Genomic DNA, 23347 nt, shown 5'->3' with positions numbered 1-23347 from the left:
TGCCTTTTACTTTCTTAGGATGTTTCAGTGTAACATGGTCCCTGATTTTAACGTGGTCCTGTGCATGGATTTCTCTTTTAATGGTTTATTGTCTGTTGTGTCCTGAAGCTGTTTTCTGATGTCACTTTTTGAAAGCTTTGTTGTGTTGTTTTCCACACTTAAATCTGTAACCAGGAGTTCATTTTTATGTATGGGTTGAGAAAGAAGTCAGTTGCTTTTTTATTCCAGATGGATATCAGAGCTTTTTTATTCCAGATGGATATCAGTTGACCCGGGATTCTTAGTCCAGTGTAACGCCTACTTTGTCATAAAGAAAGGGCCCATCTATGCACTAGTCTGTTTCTGTCTTCTCTTCTGTAGGAAATCTTGATTTTCTGTGGGAGTGAGTTTTACCATCTTGTGTCCTGCCCTTTGCATTTCCACATAGATTTGGAATCAGCTTGTGAACTTCCTAAAGATTAATTACAGTTGGAATTTTGAGTGAAATTTTGTATGTAGATCAATTTGGGAAAAATGGAAATTTTGCAATATTGATTATTCCAACCTGTAGTTTCTCCCTCCATTTATTTTAATCATTTTTAATTTTTTTATTAGTCTGTAGCTTTGGGAGCAGAGAATTATTTTGGCTAGATTTATTCTTAGGTGTTAATTTTTATGCGATCAAAAATGGAAACTTGAAAAATTTCCTTTCTGACTTACTGTTACTGTAGAAAAGTAGTTGAATTTTTGTTTTTTCCTTTTTGGTGTATTGACTTTGTATTAATCAGTCTTGCTAAACTCACTTACAGTATACCTGTAGATCTTCTTAATTTTCTACTTATAATTTGACAATTTTGCTTCTTCTCTGTGAGTCTTATACCTTTCATTTTTTCCCTTGCCATAAAGCTTTAGCGAGGACCTTAGATACAGTGTTGAAAAGAAGATGCAGAATGGACTTTTTGGTCCTGTTCCCCATATCAAAGCGTAAGCTTTCAGTATTTCATCAATTATGATGTTCAGTTTGACCCTTGAATTAAAATCTGGCTATTTGTACCATTTAGCTGTTGGGAATAATGCAGCTCAGAATGTGATTGTTCAAGTAGTTATTGGAATCCTTGTTTTTATTTATTTGGGGTTTATATCTAGAAGTGGAATTGCTGAATCACATGGTAATTCTGTGTTTAGTTTTTGGGGGAGCTTCCATACCATTTTCCACAGTGACTGTACCAACTGTACATTCCTACCAACAATGCATGCATAGAGTCCCAGTTTCCCCACATTCTCACCAACACTTGTTGTTTTCTGTTTCTTGTTTTTGTATTTTGGGGGATACTAGTGACCCAGATGGGTGTCAGCTCTTGCTTCTGGTCTCTTGCTGACCTCTTCTTTTGAATCCATTGAAACTTATTATTCTGTTTTCTCTATGCTTAGTCTCTTACCTACTGTTTTGAATTTTCCATCCTTTTGTTTCTCTGGGCTTCATTCTGGAATTTTTCTGCAGACTTACTTTCCTGTTAATTCCCTTTTCATCTGTGTCTAGTGTGTTTTTAAGTCCATCCATCCAGTACTTAATTTTGGACATTGCATTGTTTGGTTCTTTTAAAAATTTGTGTCACTTTTCGAAAGTAATCCCGTCTCCCCCTTATTTTAATCTTAAGTATTTTGCCTTCTTATACATAGTAAGAATTATTCTGCTCCTAATTATTCTCACGTGGATCTTCATTTCTGCAAGTTTCCGTTTATAGTTGTCCTGTGTGCCTGATTATCTTTGGTTGTGCTTTGGACATTGTGTTTGAGAATTTTTTATAGAAGTAAATTGAGGACTAAACTAGAATTATGTTCTCTCCGTCCAGAAATGATTTGTGCTTTTATCTTCCAGGGGTTTTAGGGCATCAGCAATCTAATAAAATCATTTATATCTGCTGTCAGGGATTGGTATTTTTCTAGGTCACCCAGTTTCTTGAAAATTGGTCTGCAGTACATCTGAAGGCTGTTTTATTTCCAGTTCACTCTCCAAATGTATAGCATTTGGATTTCCAACCCAAAGTGTAGGGGGTTGTTTGAGAATGTATGTTCTAGATCCAAGTGGTTATCACAAGTAATTCTCAGTGTCTTGTTGCTCCTTTCCAGTGTATAAACAGCCCTGGACTCTCTCTGGATTTTAGTTTTCTTATGTTGTTTTGTGACTTGGCAGTTTTTCTGTGCCTTCTTAGTTCTCCAGTGTTTCCAAGCAGATGTACTTTTATGTGAAATTCCACATTTGTAGTTGTTTTTAGCATGAGGGGTGGCCTGAGTTAGTTATTACCTCCTTTTAAAAGTTATAGGATAAAGGAACTATGTTAGCCCTTGAACACATCTGTTCCAAACCTAATTCATTACTAGTTAGTAAAGTAGGGGTTTATTATCACTTACCATGAATCCAGTATCATGCTGTGCATTAGGGAAGTTTCAAGGAAATACCAGGCATGGTATTCCTTACATTCAAGGACATTTAGCTGGGGACACAAACATAAACTTAAAATTAGATCGAATATTGGAGGAGACAAGGGTCATGCAGGATTGCTGGTTTAGTGAAAACTATGGATAGAGTGAGAGGTGTGAGCTGACCCTCTCTCTGCCTGGCCGTCTTCCCATGGTGGGCACAGTGCCCTGGCACTCCCTGCTGTACATTGCAGCTCTTCTTTTGCTCCTGCACTGTATTTAAGACGCGTCTGAGGCCCTTCTGGAGCTGCTTCCCCTGCCCGCTCCCAAGTCCTCAGGCTCCAGCTGTTCCACTCTTCCCACCTTCACGCCTCACTCTTCTCTCTGCTGGGAGGTCTTCTCTTCCTTTGGTGTGAGGCCAGTTCTTCACAGCTTATTAGCCTTGTGCAGTGCAAGCCCTCCTGAAAACCTCCCCTGCCAGCCCAGGCCCTCTCCCCAGGAATCCTAGGCGTGGCCTCCGTTGATCTGAATCAGTACGTTTGGCCCCTGCACTGGCAGTGACCATGGTTTGGGGCTAACACCTATCATGTGGGTCATCTGGCCCTTTCCATGCACCAAGCACTATTTCAAGCACTTCATGTGCACACAGTGACCTTCACTGTAGCTGTTACTGTGTCCCCATTTAATAGGTCAGAAAACTGAGGCACAGAGAGGCTTCACAGCTCCTAATTAGAGTTGTCTTCTGAGCAATGACTTTGTTCATCTCTCCCTTTCTTCAGTAGGGAAATGGGAATGTAGAAGAAGGGCCTGAACTGTGAAGATAAACATTTGTGGGTTGGCTCTCCTTTCCTGCCCCCACTGGGGCCGTGACTAAGGGTGAAGTAGACAAGTGTATGTGGGGTGATTTGTTTTTCTGTGAAGGTGCCTGGGACTGTGCTCTGCCCTCTCCATCCCAGGTCCCTGGGGCTTGCTGCATCCATCAGCCTTGTCTTCCGGAGCAGTCTCTGGACGCCCCCAGTCTGTTTGGGTGGGAATTTTGGGGAACGTTGCTGCCTAGGATTTAGTCAGGCCTGCTCTGGTCAGACCTGCCAGTAAACCTCCATCTTGAAAAAGTTTAAAGTTTGTTTTCCCGAATTCCACAAGTGGGTAAACTGACATGGGCTGTCATATTTGAAAAGACCATAGTCCTCTTACATCACAGTCTTATGGGAGTTCTGAAGGGATGTGGTGAGAACTGAAGCCCGTTATTAATATTTCTGTAATGAATAGCACTCCCCCCTCCAACCGGTGGTGCACCCAGACACATGCTTAGGATTTCATCAGGGAAAAGCCAGTTCCTAATAATTGAGAGTTTGCTCTTTTTTTGAAAAAATAAACTTAAATTTTTAGGACAGTTTTGGATTTACGGAAAAATTGCAAAGGTAGTAGAGTCCCCAATGTATCTATCCCACATCGAGCCTCCCCATCATATATCATTGTTAATAAAGCAATATTGAGGTTGTGATTAACTGAAGTCCGTAGTTTAGTCAAATCTTTTAAAATTTTATCTAATGTCCGTTATCTATTCTAGGCTTCCATCTAGGATTTGTTGTTTTGGTTGCTAAGTCATGTACAACTCTTTTGTGACCCCCCTGGACTGTAGCCCACCATGGTATTTCCCAGGCAAGAAGACTGAAGTGGGTTGCCATTTCCTTCTTCAGGGAATCTTCTCAACCTGGAAATCTAACCTGCATCTCTTGCATTGGCAGGCATGACCTAGGAAGCTCACACTCTGTTTAATTGTCTCCTAGGCTTCTCTTGGCAGTGACAAGGAAAAAGGAAATTTAACTTTCCTTCTTTTTGCTGACTTTGAGGGTTTTGAGATGTATTGGTAAGATATTTTGTAGGCTGTCCCTCTATGGGAATCTGATATTGTTATTAGACTGGGCTTGTGGGTCTTCAAGCTAAGGATCACAGACCTAAAGCCCCGATTTATCACATACCAAGCATACACACCTCCAGCCTGATTGGTTGTTGATGTTGACCTTGGTGATCTGGCTGAGGTACCAATACCCTTTGTCAAGCTTTTCCCACTGTACTATTACTCCTCCTACTCTTTAGCTACTCCCCCTACTCTTTAGAGCTTTGGAAGGAAATGAATGTGTGATTCCTCATCTTCTGTAGCTCATAAATGAAGTCATTAAAGTGTTTTTTGGTTTTTGTGTGGTTTTTTTTTTTACTGTTATAGGCTTTTAAAAAAACCTGTAACAAAACAATGCTCTCTTTATACAAAAATTTAAAAATTATGCCCTTTTAATATCTTTAAGTCACCAATCCCTCAGAAGGACAGTATGTGTATTGTGGTTATTATTGGGCAAATTTTGATTCCTTTGTTTTGAAACAGTGACTTTAAAGCTGAATAGAAAAGCCTGCTGTTTTTACTTGTCGCACAAGGGCGAGTTGGCGGGGTGGGGGGGTTAAGAATCACGTTATCTGTGTAAAAGAGAACACAACTGAAAGTGAAAGTGAAGTCGCTCAGTTGTGTCCGACTCTGCGACCCCATGGACTATGTAGCCTACCATGCTCCTCCGCCCAGGGGATTTTCCAGGCGGTGCCATTGTCTTCTCCGGAGAATCTTTCTGACCCAGGGATCGAACCAGTGTCTCCCGCACTGTAGGCAGACCCTGTACCGTTTGAGCCAGCAGGGAAATCACAGTACGGTACCTGTGTTCTTTTACAATTAGGTGCGAGCACGTGCCCCGTGCGGTGTGTTACTTGCTCAGTGGTGTCCGACTCTGTAATTCCAGAGACTGTATGTAGTCTGCTAGGCTCTTTTGTCTACTGGATTCTCAAGGTTAGGAGTACTGGGGGCTAATAATTTCTCCAATCCCGGCGCCAGAAGGAGACAAAGAAACAGTAAGGGTTTAGATAGTTTTTTATTGGAAAAGCGTGTGGGTTGTGAAAACTCAGAACTCTGTTCTGTCAGCTCGAAGCGCCACCTAGGGATTTTCTTATTAGCACTACATCTCACAGTTTAAGAAACTGTCTTTATAACAAACAAATCGTGGAAAAAGAGATTTTTCTTTTTTCCAAAAATTGCACCGTGATAAAGCTGCGCTTTAGCCGGTGCGGGCGTGTTGCATAGGTGTTAGCAGTACTATCCTCACTAAGCGTTCATCGGACAGTAGCGCAACCCCAAGAAAAGGATGGTTGGCAGAGGGTTCGTGCGAGGCGCGAGTAGCAGGCGCCAACACTGGGTAAGCTTGTGGCGACCAATTCACCAGTGCCGCCGCAGCCGCCCGGCAGCCGGTGAACCTCCGCTGATCACGGCTTCCGAAGCTCGCCCCAAAACTTTGTTTTCGGAGGCTCGGAAGGTCACAAAGAGGCCGTTCAGTGGTACCCAGAAGGCTACGCGCGAGCTGATTTGCATACGCGCGCCCTGACGGGGCGGGGCCTCGGCGGGAGCTCCCGCCTTCCTGGGCTGGCGCTCGGAGCCGGCTCGCGGTGTCGGTGTTTCAGTAGCGTCTAGCAGAAGACTCTGGTGTTAGCTCTGTAAACCGCCTTTTCGGACAAGAGCGGCCCTCTGCCTGATACCCACCTTCACCCTCGGGTCGGCGCTCGCTCGGGCTCCCGGGCTGCGTCTGAGCCAGAGATGCGGGGGCGTGCCTGCAACTGGCGGGCGAGGGCGCCGAGCCCCGCGTGGGCCGCTGACGAGAGCCCGCTGTTTGTTGTTGCAGGTGGTTCTCCTGGGCATGGACATCCTGTCCGCGCTGGTCACCCGGCTGCAGGATCGGTTCAAGGCGCAGATCGGTACAGGTGAGCTCTCTCCTTCTCCCATCTCGGCCTTCACTGGGTCTCCGCACACCCTGCACTTGGCTGTACCCACCCCATAGCCAGCCCTCGTTCAGCCCCCCACCCTTTCTTTCTAGCCCCCCTCTCCCCGGCTCGCCCCCACCTCCTCCTGCATGTGTAGATGCTGCACCGCTGCCCTTGCTCCCCTCGTGGGCACGCCTGGATCTGCCGCCTCCGCGCACCTGCTGGCATCCCCCCCAACCCCCGCCCCCTTTCCATACCTTTCTGCTGTCTTTTTCCATCTTCCTGTTCTAGTACTAGCTATTACTTTTATTTCTTATGCCAATTAGCCATCATGCTGTGGTGCCAACCAAACCCTGTTTGCCTCTGACCCTTCTCTTGGAGAGGCATTGCCTTTTCTCTTTGAGAGTCTTAGAGATCCGACGCAGCTGTATTTTTAAACAGTTTATTGTTACTACGACCGTTTTCACTTTGGTTGTCAGTGTCATTTCAAGTGTGTGGTAAATGACCACTTTTATTTTGAAGGGAAAATAGTGTCAGAATAATGAAATAAAAATAACATCAGGTTTCAAAGGTTAAGAGACGATTTTATTCCCAATCTCTGGGCATTCATAATAACAAAACAAGCCCTAACCCTTTCCTTTTAGCATTTCTCGTTACAACAGGTACACATATATTTGTGAATTTCTGTTAACTTTCTGGTCAATGTGGACGTTTAGGTAAAGTCATGAGCTCTTCCCACTCTGCCATAAACCGTGTATCCGCAAATAAAAATCCCTCTTACTTTTATTAACTTGATTACTTAATACCAAATTAGATGAATTGTTCAGGGTTATTTTCTGTAAAAGAAATTTCTAATAGACTTTTAGAAGAAGCAAAGTGAGTTGACCTCTGACATCCAAGTGCCCTTGGAACAGCAGCGGTAGCCCACCCAAGCTGTGGGGAGGAAGGGCAGGCAGAGAGCTGCATTCTGTCTGATGAGCATGCAGAGATGTTATGTAAAATGAAAAGCAGACTGAGCCTTAAGTGTCTGTTCTTCCACCCCCAAGCAGATGCACTGGGGCCTCTCTCTCTTACCTGGATTTCCTTTTGTGTTGACTCTTTCCTGCCTAGGTCGTCCATCGACATCCATTTTAATAACATTCCAGCAGCTTAGAAACACATTGGGAACTTCCCAGAGGAAGGTGGCATAAGGAAGAAGACAAATAGAGTGTCCATGCAAAGGATTTTTGCAAATTCTCATTGTAGCTCCCATGAATTTGAGCAGGAGGAGATTTATAGGGGTTGGTGCTTGATGTGCATCATAGAGTGATATGCATCATTTAGGTCAGGATTTTGAGATATCTTGTTAATTGAAATACCCACAGTTGGGGACTTCAGGCCACCAGAATATGTTTTCATTTGATCAAGTTGCATTTTAATTTCCAGTGCTGCCGAGTTTAATAGACAGACTGGGAGATGCTAAAGACTCTGTGAGGGAGCAAGACCAGGCCCTGCTGCTGAAGATCATGGATCAGGCTGCTAATCCCCAGGTGAGACTGGGGTGTTCCTGCAAAATGTCCATGGGTTTCAGAGAAAAAAAAATTATGGTATTTCATCTAGCCCCACTTTCCCCCCATAGGATATTTACAGAGGGTGTGCCTTTGAATAAACTAGTGAACTTAACATGGGTATGGAGTGCTTGGTTTAATTTCTTAGACTCAAGCTCATTTATGTAATTGACTCTTTGTGTCTCTGAAAAGATGCAGCTGTGATGTCAGGGCCATCAGCAGCCTGGCTGCAGCCCTGGCCCATGTCTGCTGGTGAGCTGGGCTGCTGGGACAGACAGCCAGGGATACAGCTCTGTCTTACCTATCCAGCAGACCATTGTTGGGGGGTGGGGCAGGGTGAGACAGTGTGAAGAGAAACTTTCCCAGGGAAGGTAAAACCTAGACTAATTTGGGAAGCAGAGCAGGTTAGCACAGGGGTGGGCACAGCTCTTCTGGCCAAGAGAGCAGCGTTGAGTAGGTGACCTTTGGTTAGTCACCCAGCCTCTTCTGCTTCATTTTCCTAACCCAGTAACTGAGGACAGTCCCACCTCTTTTTCAGGGTTGTCGGGAAAATTAAATGCAATTACATAAAGGAATGTATTTTGAAAGGTTTTAGCTTGGTATAGAAACCTATGTTACCATTTTCCAAAAAGCTCCCCAGAGGGCTAGTGGAAGCGGGGAGGGATATGGCACCTGTTGTGAGGTTCCTGCCCTGGGGGCCCCTGGCTTGGATGGGCTGCAGCAGCCTCCTCCTCTCCTCTCCCCCCCTTACCTCTGCTGTCTGCAGTACGTGTGGGACCGGATGCTGGGCGGCTTCAAGCACAAGAACTTTCGCACCCGGGAAGGCACGTGTCTCTGCCTCGTGGCCACCCTCAACGCGTAAGTCTGGGTGGGGCCTGAGGGCTTCCTTGGCCAAGCTTTTGTGTTTGTAACTTTTAACTTTGAAATCATCGTATATTTATAGGAAGATGTAGAGAAGTGTCCTGGGAGGTGCCTCGTACCCACCCACTGTCTTGCGAGTCTGTAGTGCAGGGTCCAGACCAGGAAGTCGGTGTTGGTATGAGCTTGTTCAGGTTCCTCCAGTGACACACGTGTGTTCTGTGTGTGCCCAACTCTGTCATGAGTGCAGCTCCAGATAACTCGCTGCCACGTTCACGGGCAGACCTGTACCTCACCCCAGCCCTCTCACATTGCTGTTCTAGCCAGTCCCCAACGTCTGCCAGCCAGTCACCTGTTCTCCAGCTCTGAGATTTTATTAAGAATGTTATATGAATGGAATCGCACAGAATGTGACCCTTTGAGATCAACTTTGTTTGTTTTCCTCACAGCATAATTCCCTTGAGATTGCATATATGCTGTGGCTGAACAGCTCATTGCTTTTTATTGCCAAGTAGAATTCCCCGGTATAGATGTATCGTGATGTATTTAACCATTTACCTGTTGAATACTTCCAGTTTTGGGTTATTATAAATAAAACTGTTATAAATACATGTACCAGTTTCTGCCTGAACAGAAGTTATCATTTATTTTGGGTGAGTGCCCGAGAGTGCAATTGCTGGATCATTTATCAAGTTTGTTTTTAGTTTTTAAGAGAAGCTCTTAGCTATTTTCTATAGTTGTCTGTACTGTTATACATTCCCACTGTCAGTGGTTGAATGATGTAGTTTCTTCAGAAACTAGCGTTGAATGTTATCACTGTCTTTAATTTTAACCATTTTGGTATGCAAGTAGTCCATGTCATTGTGGTTTTGCTTCCTTAATGACTGTTGACGTTTTAAAATTAAAAATTACAGATCACCTTTCCTGATTATGAAAGTATTACTGTATATGTCACAGAAAATCTGCATGAAGAAGAAAGTGATCATTGTCTGTAATTCTGCTACCTTCAGATAATCACTGTTAACATGTAGCATTTTGTTCCAGACTTTAGAGTTTTATTATTTTTTTAAAAACAAAATGGATAGTGTAATGTTTACATTACTTGGTAGATTCTTTCCCCTCTTAATGTGCTAGATTTTTCAGGGTCATTAATTATGGCGTATGTCTGAAGCTTTTAAAAAATGTTTCTAGCCTTTGATAACAATTGTTTCACTTATTTATCCTAAGGGAGTAATCTGAGGGTAGTCAAAGAGAGTTGTATTGAGAGAGCATGTCTGTGGCTGCGCTTATGGTGGTGAACAGTTGCCAGTAGCTTAGTTATTCTTCAACAGGGCAGTGTCCTCTCAGCCGTTCGTTGCAGTGTTTTCATCAAGCGGTCGTTACCTGATGTAACGGTCTGTTGTAGCAGAGAACTGCAAACGCTGCAGGGAGAGGGAGAGGGTTAGCGGAGGGCTCCAGGGACCTGCCTGGTAGCACAGTGAGTCAGGCAGAGTAGGAACCATCGTGGGACAAATAGTGATGCCAGCACGGTGGAACCCCACTGGGCCAGGCTCCGGCTTCGGCTTGGAGGGACACCAAGTGCAGGGGAGACTTGTGAGACGCACTCACAGTCTTGGACTCTGTGCAGAGGGCTTTTGGGCGTGTGTTTATTTTGGAAGCACGTAAGGGAGGATAAGGAGTGAGCCTTGGTGAGAGATAGTGGTGGGGGTAGGGGAGGTGGCCTTCTGTCTTCTGTTTTCACCACCAATAAAGCATTCCTTTTGTTTTCAGCTCTGGAGCTCATACGTTAACACTAAGCAAGATCGTGCCACATATATGTAACCTACTAGGAGATCCCAACAGCCAGGTGAGTGTATTTAGCAAGAAAGGAAAATCGTTGGTTTCACAGAGTGAAGGTGCATTTTGGTGATGTGTGGGTTGCAATTATTGGGTTAGTGCCCAGTAGTGCCCAATATCTGGTGTCTTGGGTAGACCTGGGAGCCACTCTGCTCTTCTCTCCAGGTCGGGATGGGACCCCCATTAGCCTGTAAAGTGACATCATCCAGACCAGCCTCCAAGAGAAGGACACTGTGGTCACCATCTGTGTAGCCAGAGAGGTGGGCATGGGGGAGGGAGCAGTGACCCCCTCCCAGAGAGGGAGAGGTGGGCTGTACAGGGCATGGGGGCACTTCTCAGAGGTGATGGAAAGGTGCCATGTTTCGCTTTGGGTGGTGGCCACACTGGTGCCCCATTGATGTTTTATGTAAATTAAAACAAAAACTGAAAAACAACAAAACATCACTTCCCTAGTGTCAGGGCAGGTGGGGGCGGTGTTGGTGAGCGGTGAGCCCAGCTCAGAAGCACTGTTCCTCTCTAGGTCACTCCTAGTGTCATCAAGGGCCCTGGCTGTCGCCTTAGCTCACACAGCCGCTTAGATAAAGGGGCTTAACGTGGGACAGTGACTTACAGAAGTGTACGCTTTGACCCTTGAACAGTATGGGTTCAGAGCACACAGGTCCACCTTCAGGCTGAGGTTCATAGGATACACTGCTATACTGCATGGACCCTGGTAATCTGGATCCAAGGAGGCTGAACCACGCATGCGTGGAGGGTTGGCGCCCTGACCCCCGCCTTGTCCAGGGGTCGAATGTACGCTGGGAACAACGTCTCAGTTTCAGCCTTGACTGGCAGCAACTGAAGTGCACTCCATGGACAAGTCTGCGTTCCTCTCGCTGCCCCCAGCTCAGCTCCGAGGGCCCGGGGTCTGAACACTTCCTGCCCTCTCCTCCTTCCATGTCTCTGCCCTTTATCCCTGCATTCCTGCCTCCTTTCTGGGGCTCTGCTGTGCTGCCCATTCCTGCTCGATGCTGGGCTATGCTGGTCTCTCTCGCCTGCACCCACTCTCTTCTTTCTATTCATCCTCTACCCAACCTTTATTGAGAACACTTGACATTGGAAATGTGATTTTCAGATATTTTTATTTTTTGAATTATGCTTTATTGTGCAACATTAATTTAAAAATAACAGAATCTACTTTTTAAAAAGATTCTAACTTACCAAATGAACTGTTTTGCCTTTTTGCCCCCTTAATGTCTTGCCTCTACTTTGTTTTCTGTGGGAAAAATAATTTCTGCAGGCTATACTCTGAGGCTGTGACTGCTGCTACATGGTGTCCTGTCCTTCTGTAGAGCAGGAACGCCAGCCGGGCTGGCTGAGGCGCTTTGTTCCTCACTCACGTGCTTACCTGGTGGTTCAGATAGTAAAGGGGGAAGGAAATGGCAGCCCACTCCAGTATTCTTGCCTAGAGAATCCCGTGGACAGAGGAGCCTGGTGGGCCACTGTCCACAGGGTCGCACAGAGTCAGACATGACTGAAGCGACTTAGCATGCATGCATGCGTTGGAGACAGAAATGGCAACCCACTCCAATATTCTTGCCTGGAGAATCCCAGGGACAGAGGAGCCTGGTGGGCTGCCATCTATGGGGTCGCACAGAGTCAGATACGACTGAAGCAACTTGGCGGCGGCAGCAGCAGACAGTAAAGAATCTGCCACAATGTGGGAGACCTGGGTTCAGTCCCTGGGTTGGGAAGATCCCCTGGAGGAGGGCATGGCAATCCACTCCAGTATTCTTGCCTGGAGAATCCCATGGACAGAGGAGCCTGGCAGTCTGTAGTCCACGTTGTTGCAAAGAGTCAGACACAACTAAGCCACTAAGCGCAGCACAGGTGCTTACTCTGGTCTGACAGGTGATGTGAGTATTCTCGCTGGGCCTGGGAGACAGAATGGGGGTCGGTGAGGCCGGGTTCAGCGGGCAGTCATTGGCCATCTGGAGTAGACAGCATCTGTAGCCAGAGTTTCCCACACTGAGTTTCCCACACTGAGCATCCGAGGAGCCTGTGTGTTCACATCTACCTGAGGAGGGTTTCTCTGTACGTGAGCGAGTGTGTGCAGACACACAGGCCCAAGGGCCTTATCGCCACCCCTGGGGATGCCACCTGCTCCCCCGACGCCAACCCCCCCAAGTTGTCCCTCCTCCTGGGGGTGTCTGTCCATGTGCTTGTGCTCCTGACTTTACTCGCGTTTTCTTGTCCGTCTTTCCTGATAGTCTCTAAACCATCAAGGTCCAGATTACCCTGTCTCCTCTTTATCATCCCAGGACTGCGTGGATTCTCCAGAGCTGTTTGCATGGCTTTTCCCTCTTAGTTGTGGACATCTCAGGCTGTTGAGGACAGTTGTATCTTCCTGGTGCTGTCACTGCACTGGGTGCCTAGCATTATGGTCAGCTTCCATCCAGCTCTCAGTCCTTTGGTGGTGGTGGTATGTGTGTGTGTGTGAGGGTGGCGTGGGGTGGGGTGGGGGGGGTGGTTGGAGGGCTCTGCATGGTCCTGCACGTGGCTCCTCACGTCAGTGGGATTTAACTTTAAGGTGAGCCCTGTAGACACTCCTGCTCCAGAGGATGTGAGTCCTTTGATTGTGGTCTCACTGTACAGTGACCCAGCTCCTCAGAGTGGACCCCACACACAGGCTCTGTGTGGCTTAGAATGCTTTTGGCTGCTGAAAGTAATTCAGTCAGGAGAGCAGCGGGGACAGTGTATTATCCCCTGTAAAGGGGGCCCGAGGGAGGGAGGCTGCAGGGCTTGTTAGCAGTTGTGTGGTGTCCCCGGGCCTGTGCGTGCCTCGTCTTCTGCTGGGCTGCCCACCCCTAGAGCTTTCTTCTCTGCAGCTCTGCTCATAGGCCTGGCACGGGTGTAGTCCAGCTATATGTGTGTCCGGCCCTCCTGGCAGATGAAAATGTGGTGCTCCTCTGTCCCTGTCGTGTTTTCAGCTTTTTTATATCGAAAGGTTCACATTTAGATAAAGTGGAGAGAGGGTTGTACTGCACCCCCTTGTGCCATCACGCAGCCTCAGCAGCGGACCTCTCAAGGCCAGTTTACTTTCATCACTTTTGCTCCCCCACCCCATCATTTGGAAGCAGAATGCATTGAATGGATGATTTTGAAGGAAGTCTTAGACATCAGGTGATTTAGTTCTTGACTACTCCAAAAGGAACGGGCTCCCCACCTAATCTTGACACCACTGTTGCTTCCTGCCCCTGTAGAATGACTCGTTCCCCCGTGTCATTAAATGCTCAGTCCACGTGCACTTTTCCCTGCGGGTCTCCTGTGGTATAGTGTTCCCTGCATTTCTTTCCCCAAGTGGAGAGACGTTTTCCAGAAGCTTTCCTCAGGTTTCCTGTCGTATCTCGTGGTTGAGAGTTGTATCTTGGGGGAGGGACAGGAGGATGGGGTGGCTTTACACTCACGAGATGTTACCTTCCTAGCTGAAGTCAGGGCTTCCCCCTTTGGGGTGTGGGTTGCAGAACAGGGCCTATGTCTGTTGCCTAGGAGTACAGGGCAAAGGCAGCCAGCAGTCTTGAGACACTTGCTCAATAGGGCGTCCCTCGCCAGATTGGAGAAGGAAATGGCAAATCCACTCCAGTGTTCTTGCTGGAAAATCCCATGGACAGAGGACCCTGGTAGGCTATAGTCCATGGGGTCAAAAAGAGTCGACACGACTAAGCGACTTCACTCTCACTTTCTGCCAGATAGGGGAAACTCCAGTTCTGCCTGGAAACCTCTGATATATCTTCATTAGCTGCCCAGCTGGCCTCAAGCAGTGAGGTATCCCATCTGCAGGCCCTCACCACCCATCTGCTGTCTGTTTTCCTGAGGAGTTTGATCTGCGTCTTCAAAGCCTGAAAGCATCTTGCAGTGCCTGAGGACCAGCATTGATCTCAATGTTCTCTGCAGTTGGCCCTGGGCTGGGCTGGCTGTGCTTGGGTGCCAGGCGGATGGGAGAATGAAGTCCCTGGTGAGGGTTTGACCAGCACCTGAGAAGTGGGTGGGTTGGTGGCTATGGGGGATGGGGTGACTTTTGCCTTGCAGGAGTTTCTGGGGCCCTCCTTTTCCCTGAGGGTGAGGTGTCCCCTTGAGTTTCAGGCTGTGTAGGGAGCCTGTTTCCTGCCATTCACATCTGGGTGTAGTGTAAAGAGGTGATGTGATAGACACGTCCTGGGGCCCTCATCTTTTGCTACCTGAGTGGTCTGAGCTGTTGGGGTTCCTTTGCAAGGTGAGCCTGTGGGTGGCCAGAAGCCAGACTGGGACCTACATCGTTGTATGTAGAGGTGAGCACTGCTTTATCCCTTCAGCCTCAATTGACTTGCTTTAGGGACACTTGTCTTCTCAGCTGGGTTACAGTACTCTGTAGTGCCACACACAGTCTCTTCTGTGATTCTTGAATTGAGGGTCGTTTAACTGACCCCGTAGCTTTCTGAGCCTGACGAGTAGTTATTTAAAGGCTAAGGTTGTTAGTCTGAAAGATGTAGATAATACCAGCTGCACCAGCCATTGTGTTGAGTGCTTCACATTCAGGACGACAGGGCACAAACGGCTGGCCTGAACTTGAATTTCAGCCTATAGGTGGGTGTGTGTGTGTGTCTATACACGTGTCTGCAGGGTGATTTTTACTTTTGGAGTTTGGACAGTTTTACATTTGGGAGATGTGTATTTCTGATTTTTCTCCAAAGAGTGAGGATGAGGCAGAGCTCTACTTGCAGCACCCCAGTATGTGTGCCCCCATGGCCACGAGCTGGCGGCATGCTGGCAGCTGCCTGTCTGCGGCCACACTCCCCTGTCCTCTGCCCTTGGGGTCCCCTCCCAGGGTCCTGGGTCCTCATCCTCTCACCCTGTTGTGCCCATCGTGTTATCTGCTGGGCCATGTGGCACACTAGTTTGGCACCTAATAGGCAGTCAGATATTTGTTGAATTGAATCCATTATGTTTTTAACCCCAAAGCAACCTTCCAGTTATGAAGGAGGAAATTGAGATTAAAAGAGTTTAAATATTTTTTTTAAATTTTATTTTATTTTTAAACTTTACAATATTGTATTGGTTTTGCCAAATATCGAAATGAATCCGCCACAGGTATACGTGTGTTCCCCATCCTGAACCCTCCTATCTCCTCCCTCCCCATACCATCCCTCTGGGTCGTCCCATTGCACCAGCCCCAAGCATCCAGTATCGTGCATCGAACCTGGACTGGCAACTCGTTTCATACATGATACGAGTTTAAATATTTTGTCTAAAGTTATATAGTTCCTAAATGGCCAAGTAGGTCCTGAGAGCTACTTTGACTCTGAGGCTAGTAATTCTGTTGATTGACTGAATGAATGAGTGTTTCTTTGAATTCTGTAGTGCTTTACAGTTTTCTGAAGTTACACAATTTCATATAGTAGTCCCGTAATAGCCCCCTTTTCACACCTGTATTGCCCCTGCCCCCTTCCCTCTCCTTGCTGGCAGCCGCTAGTGTGTTTTCTCTATCCAAACATTTCTTTTTTGATTTATTCACTAGTTTGTTGTGTTTTTTAGATTCCACATATAAGTGATATCAGTGTTTGCCTTTCTCTGTCTGACTTATTCCACTTAGAAGGCTAGTCATTTTTTCACTAAATCCCTTAAACTCTTTACAGCCCAGACTTGTAAGTAGCAGACAGGATATTGATTGCTCTTTAAAGAGTTTCCCCAGTGTGATCCGCTCTGGCTCTGAGCAGATATCATGATTAGAAAGTAAGCAGTGGTGATGCACCTGTCATTGATTTCAGACAGTGGCATTGACTGCTTTGGTAAGATGTGCATGTCTCAATATGAAAATGTTTCCTGACATCAGAAATTATTCCCTTTCCAAAATAATCTGGTAATCTCTGTTATTCAGCTCAGGCTACCATGGCAGAATACCATAGACGGGGAGGCTTGAACAAGTGAAACTTGTTTCTGGCAGTCCTAGATCAGGGTGCCAGCATGGCCAGCTCTGGTGAGGGTTCTCATCCCATTTTGCAGACAGAGAGAGCTCTCTTGACGTCTCTCTTATAAAGACAGGCCTCCTGTTGTATCAGGCCCATTCTTACGACTTCATTTAACCTGAATTCCCTTCTTCACAGGCCCTGTCTCTGTCTGCAGTAACATTGGGCTTCAATAGAGGAATTTTTTCGGGGGCTGGCAGTGGCGGGGGAGGGGTGTCACAGACACAATTCGGTACATAGCATCAAGTTTTAGGTGAGAAGATAGTAAGAACCTGGAATTTGGCTATCTATCACAAGGGAAAAAATGTGAGTAAAATTACCTGTCATGCACTACTGTTAATCATAGGGTGACTTGCAGTGTTCAGGATTGTAAATTGTCTGTATTCCTACTTCCTTCCTCTCTCCTTCACTCTCTGTTTCTTTGATTTCATTGCTTGAGACCAAATCTGGAATCATGTTGTTCTCCTGTCTGTCCCTGCTCTCCTCCCCTGGGTACCCCCCACAGGCTGGCCTTGAATTCATTGGATTAAAATTTTTTTTTCTTTCCACCTTTTTACTGGCAAAATTTTAGACCTGTAGAAAAATGGAAAGGTTAGTATAGTGAACAGCTATATTTACCATTTAACATTTTGTCACATTTGTTTCATAACTCAGCATGGATACTTATGCACACATGTACACACACATACACAGAGAAATTTTTTATTCTTGAACCATTTGAAAGTATCTAGCACACATGATCTTTTTACTCCTATATAATGAGATATTTTTATATAATCACATGTTGTTTTCACATGAGAAATTTAGCATTGATAAACTATTAAGTTAGTGCAAAAGTAATTGCAGTTTTGGTCCATAGATTTTAAATCATTATAACTAGGCTCAAACACATCTTTATTAGTCAGAATAGGAACCATTGCAATCAACATACTTTGCCAACGAGAAGTAAATTTGTTTATTCCTGTAGCATGAAAATCCATGCTTTGGGATTCGACGAACTCTTGGAAAGCATTTCCTGCCTCCTGGTTTTTAAGTGTTTTCCCTGCAAAAAGTTGTAGAGATTTTTGAAGAGGTTGTAGTAGGTTGGTGAGAGGTCAGGTGAACATGGAGGATAAGGCAAAACGTCATAGCCCAATTTGTTCAACTTTTGAAGCTTTGGCTGTGTAACATGATCAGGCGTTGTTGTGGGGAAGGATTGGGCCCATTCTGTCGACCCATTCTAGCTGCAGGCATTGCAGTTTCCAGTGCGTTTCCTCCGTCTGCTGAGCATACTTCTCAGATGTAATGGTTTCACTGGAATTCTGAAAGCTGTAGTGGATCAGACGGGCAGGAGACCACCAAAGAGTGACCATGACCTTTTTTTGGTGCACGTCTGGCTTTGAGAAGTGCTTTGGAGCTTCTTCTCAGTCCAACCACGGAGCTGGTCATTGCCGATTGTTGTATAAAATCCACTTTTAATTGCCTGCCAGGCTCCTCTGTCCATAGAATTCTCTAGGCAAGAATACTGGAGTGGGTTGCCATTTTTTTCCCAGGGGTTTAATTGCAAATCACAATGCAATTGAGAAATGGTTTGTTGTCATATAGAATAAAAGAACATGACAATTCAAAACAAGTTTTTTTAAATTTTCGGTCAGCTCATGAGGCACCCACTTATCGAGCTTTTCCACCTTTCCAATTTGCTTCAAATGCTGACTGATCAGAATTATCAATGTTGAGTTCTTTGGCAACTTCTCTTGTAGTTGTAAGAGGATCGGCTTCGATGATTACTGTCAATTAGTTGTTGTCAACTTCCAGTGGCCGGCCACTGCACTCCTCATCTGCAAGGCTCTTGTCTTCTTTGCAGAACTTCTTGAACCACCACTGCACTGTATGTTCATTAGCAGTTCCTGGGCCAAATGTGTTGTTGATGTTGCAAGTTGTCTGCACTGTTTTACGACCCATTTTGAACTCAAATAAAAATCACTCAAATTTACTTTTTGTGTAACATCATGTGTATAGTCTTAAATATAAACATGTAATAAGTCATTAGCAATAAAACAAAATGAGAAATGTGCATTAAAATGATGTATAACACAACCACATTTATTTAAGAATGTATTCCAATATCAAATGGCAAAGTTCAACGATCCAAAATCCCAGTTACTTTTGCACCAGCCTAATGTTTGGTATATATACAATCCATATTCGGGTTCCCCCATTTTCTGTTTGTTTTTGTTTTAAATAAAGTTCATTCTGTCTCTGGAGCCTTATTTATCCGGACCTGTTCCCCCCTGTCTGTGTTTGGCCAGACTGCTGCCTTGAGCTTCCTGAAGCTTATGCTGTGCTGCTTCGCCTTCATGCGTCCGCACTGGCTGGTTAACCTTGTTTGGAGCCTGTCTCATCCCATTTCTTCCTGCTGAAATGCTGTGTTTCTAAGCACATTTTAAGTGGTTCCTTCCTCTTCCATAAAATGTTTCTTCGTATCCTCTGGTGTGCCCACTCCCCTCTACTGTGTGAGCTCTCTGTACTCTTTTGTATAACATTTATTACATCCTGTCCTGTATTAAATGTAGAATTTATGGACTTTTTTCCCATCTACCTTTTAGAACTTTGCACTTCTTGAATACAGGTGCTATGTAACCTTTACCACACTTTTCTGTTGCTAAGTATTTAATTGGCCTACATCCAGAATGCTTTACATGGTGTTTTTTTTGTTTGTTTGTTTGTTTTAAGAATAATTCACTTATTTGTAGTGTTTTCCACTTTGGTCTGAAATTTCTAGTTTCCATACATCATCTTAAAGGATGAAAAGAACTAAGGGGTATAGACTTTAACATGGACACAGGGTTGGGATCTGAATTTTTTTTCCATACTCTCTGGAGTTGTGCCCACAGAGTCAGAGCTGTCAAAGTACGGCTTTGTCTCATCCCATGTCTCTAAGGGGTTGTGTTCAGAGTCATGTTGGTGAGTGGGTGATGAACTTGGGGTGTTGGATAGCCTGTTGTGTCCGCAGCAGGAAGCACTGGGGAATGACACAGAGCAGCTGTAAGATCTCTTCTTTTACATCTAGGTTCGAGATGCAGCAATAAACAGCTTAGTGGAAATTTACAGACATGTAGGAGAACGTGTGAGGGCAGATCTCAGTAAAAAAGGATTGCCACAGTCCCGGTGAGTTCAGACTTTTTCCTTTCTCTTGCTGTTTCCCCTCCTCTTTCTCAGTTAACATCATGGTTTGCACTGCTTATTTTGTTATGGGGTAATTTTTTTGAAAGACTATATGGTGAGAAGATTGATGGATGGCGATCTTGTCCAGATCATGTCTCAGGGGTCCCCTTTCATTCCACTTGCTCAAAAGTAAGACTTTCTCACCCAGACATCTGACCTGGTCCCATGCCACAGACTGTTTTTAGAAGCATATTTAAAAGTGACCGGTGTTGAAAGATTTTGCATTCTCTGGGTTCATGTGGTTCTACATTTCGTATGTACATGGAACCTGGTATCTTGGGGGCTTAGAATGTATTTGTTTGAATGCAGCCTTTCCCAGATAAATCTGGATAGAAATATATAAGTGAGAATTCTGGACATCTTTGAGATGTTAGCCTTCTGGCTAGTAATGCCAGTTTCAACATCCAAGTCTCCAGTGCAAGGAGATTATTGTCTTACCATATCCAGAGTCCCCTTGAGTCCACAGATGTTTCTGTTGTCAAACTTTTAAAAATAATGAAAAATCAGTTATCTATGATTTTTAACTATGATGTACAAATTTTATACCAAATGAATTTTAAACCTTTTGACTGTCTAATTGGGAGAAAGTAATACGAAAACCCTGGGAAGTTAGGCCTGGATGGGACTCACCAAGTGGTTTATCTGGACCTGTCATTGTGCCCATGGGGACAGCTGAGACCCAGTGACAGGAAGTGACTGGAGACATGACCCAGCTAGAAAGTCAGGGCTCAGGCTGATATCCTGTGCTTCGTTTTTTCTATCCATTCCACAAATGAGCTTGCAGAGTATTGGGCATCTCCATCTGGGGCAAAATATTGAGATACACAGGAGCCATCTGTCTTGACGTCCCTCAGTTGGGTGTGATGGAAGTGGGCGACTGACCCTGCAGTCAGGGTGCCAGTGGCATTTGAGGGTGGACATCCTTCCTTGTTGAGTGTCACATCTGACCCCAGTGTTGCTTTCATCATGGTCCCTGGGCCTTTGTTTTTTTTTTTAAAGCACTACAGAACAGTAGAAGGTGCTGGGGATACTCTGTGCTAGCAGACAACGTGATCCATGCACCCTGGGGGAGGGGTCAGCAGTTAGTGTGGTGGACACCAGCCATTTCCACTGAAGCCTTTCAGTGGACAGGGTCAACAGACAAGAATACAACTACTTTTCATGTTTTTTACATGAAGGTAATCTGTGAGAACGGGTTTTTAATTCCTGTATTTTATGAACCTCCACCTTGTAGTCTCTGAATATATGGTGAGAACACTTGGGAGGGAGATGCACTACAAAGTACTGACCAGGCTCTAGGGAAAACTGGAGACTGCAGGGAAGCAGGGGCTAGTTAGTGATGATGTCACCATAATTGTTGGGGAAATGGGTCTTGGGCCGTGAGAACCTCTCCTGCCCAAGGTCTGGTGGCACCATGCTGAGTGCCTCATGGTGAGTCTAGGCCATGGCCGACCTGTCTTCCCCATGGGATTCCTGTGTCATGTTCAGCGGTCGCTACAGCAGCTGACAGCTGGGCATGTGACATGGTGAAACCAAGGTCTAGCGAGGTGGGCACAGAGGGTAAGTCACATTGTAGACTGAGGCATCCTTACATAGGCCTGCATGTGGGGTCGGCCTGGACTCTGCCTGGACACTAGAATGTGGAGCTGCCCGTTATGTCCACAGAGCGGGGTCGGAAGTCTGGCCTGGGTGTGGCTGCCCACCTGCCTTCCTGTTGGGACTCTGGCATTTGTGGAGCCTTTGGCAGTGCTGGGTGAACAGCCCCCACAAACCCTGGCCCTCAGATTTAATGAGCTTGCCTAATGCCAGCATTCCATGTGTCTTGTCCCTGCTTGTGGCTGGGAATTGAGCATGTCCTGTGTGACTCCACCAGGAGAAACTCCAGGAATCTTGAGTCTAGTTTCCTCTGGTCCTCACCCCTTTGCTGATTTTCCTTTCTGTCCTTTTACATTGTAATAATCACAGCTGTCAGTGTGACTCTGTGCCAAGGCCCTGAATCCTCCTGGTGAGTTGTGGAACCTGGACTGGTCTTAGGGACCCCACAGAGTGAGTTAGGTACGGTCCTGGAGCTGGGGCTAGAGCCTTCTCTTGCAGACTCCCAGTCATAGTTTTTTCCCCACTGTCAACCCTACTTCCTTAAAAAAAAAAAAAAGATTAAAAAGAAGTAACAGAAGAGTTAGTGCCTCTGTGATTAGGAATGAGAGTTTCCACTGTCTCATGTTAGCTGAAATCCTTCCTCAAATTCTGGACCAAAAGGAGAGGGTAAGCCTAAAGAAGTGACCCACAGCTTTACAGCTGGATACTTTGAGTATCCTAGACTTCTTTTACATCATTATAGGTTTTTTGTTGTTGTTACGTGAGCATAGAAGAGTCTTTAGCTTGGCAAGATTCCATAGCACTAACAAAATATTGTGGAATTAGCTTAAGGTTTTCTAAAACTTGCCTTTAGTCCTGGAATACAAAATGTTGTCCTCTAGCAGCTGTTCTTGGCAGTCCAGTGGTTAAGAATCCACGAGTCCATTTCAGGGGACACAATTTTGATACCTGGTTGGGGAACTGGGGTCCCATATGCCGTGCAATGCAGCAGAAAAAGAGAAAATGTTGTCTTCTTATGAGTTTGTTCATTGAGTGAGTACTGTATTTGAGAAGCTTAATTGTGTCTCTAGGAAATAAATACATGATGAAAAAGGATGCCTTTCTCATGTCAGCTAACTGATGTAATAAGAGTGATCTGATTTAGGCAGCAGTTTTCTTTGCTCATTTCACAAAGGAGAGAGAGTTGCGTATTCTTCAGCTTCACTTTGAAGGAGCTGGAATCATCCTCTGGGGCCATGTGTTCAATTCTTATTTGAGTATGTCATCTACTGGCTAAAGTCACTTTCATCCAGAGGAGAGAGGAGATATTCAGCCCAATCTCCATCTTAGGTGTCCCCTACGTGGGATCTCAGCACAGCTGAGCTGCGAATGTCAGTCAGCATAGTATTTGGACATTTTCTGTTGTTTTCCATGTATTGTTTTCACAATTGACATGCATGACGTGTTCAGAAATCGAGTACTACATGATTCACTTCTCACTGTCCATTTTAAGAGGCCATATCGCAGTAGGATATTTGTGAGGTGTCTCTGGATCTAAAGAAAATGTCGGTAGATTCCTGTCACTTACTCTCCAAGGCGTCCCTTCACAGACAGATGCTGTCTGCCCACGTGGATACTCACTGTCACCCCACTGTGTATGCCAGAAAATATTTCTATTCCATATGGTATGATTTAGTTTGTGAGGCTTTGGCAAAATGATTGCTGGTGTGAAATTTCTTCTGGAACCATCATTTGGGAACCAAGCTCCTGAAACAGCAGCTGCTTTAAATCTAATGATAGTTTTAAGTTCTGCTGCTGCTGCTGCTAAGTTGCTTCAGTCATGTCCGACTCTGTGCGACCCCATAGATGGCAGCCCACCAGGCTCCCCCGTCCCTGGGATTCTCCAGGCAAGAACACGGAGTGGGTTGCTATTTCCTTCTTCAGTGCATGAAAGTGAAAAGTGAAAGTGAAGTCGCTCAATCGTGCCTGACTCTTAGCGACCCCATGGCCTGCAGCCTACCAGGCTCCTCCGTCCATGGGATTTTCCAGGCAAGAGTACTGGAGTAGGGTGCCATTCTAGATAGTGCTAAAACATGCCGTTGGATGCATTTTAACTCTTTGGAGAACTTTCTTTGTGAGCCTGCAGTTTTG

At 45.6% G+C, this 23347-nt stretch overlaps 1 protein-coding gene across 8 annotated transcripts in view; it reads left to right on the top strand.

Annotated features, from left to right (window-relative positions):
- CLASP1 (cytoplasmic linker associated protein 1) overlaps positions 1-23347 on the top strand; it is a 275326-nt gene that overhangs the window by 94256 nt on the left and 157723 nt on the right. For all 8 annotated transcript variants that reach the window (XM_010860818.1, XM_010860819.1, XM_010860823.1 and 5 more), the window contains exons 3-7: positions 6117-6195; positions 7621-7724; positions 8509-8600; positions 10371-10446; positions 19467-19564. In XM_010860818.1, coding sequence (XP_010859120.1) covers positions 6117-6195; positions 7621-7724; positions 8509-8600; positions 10371-10446; positions 19467-19564 — 449 coding nt within the window. The remainder of the gene's footprint in view (positions 1-6116; positions 6196-7620; positions 7725-8508; positions 8601-10370; positions 10447-19466; positions 19565-23347) is intronic.

This window comes from Bison bison, unplaced genomic scaffold (assembly GCF_000754665.1).
Source record: "Bison bison bison isolate TAMUID 2011002044 unplaced genomic scaffold, Bison_UMD1.0 scf7180017864471, whole genome shotgun sequence".
NCBI lineage: Eukaryota > Metazoa > Chordata > Mammalia > Artiodactyla > Bovidae > Bison > Bison bison.
The sequence above is the reverse complement of the archived record's forward strand: the minus strand, read 5'-3'. Positions and strand labels throughout refer to the sequence as shown.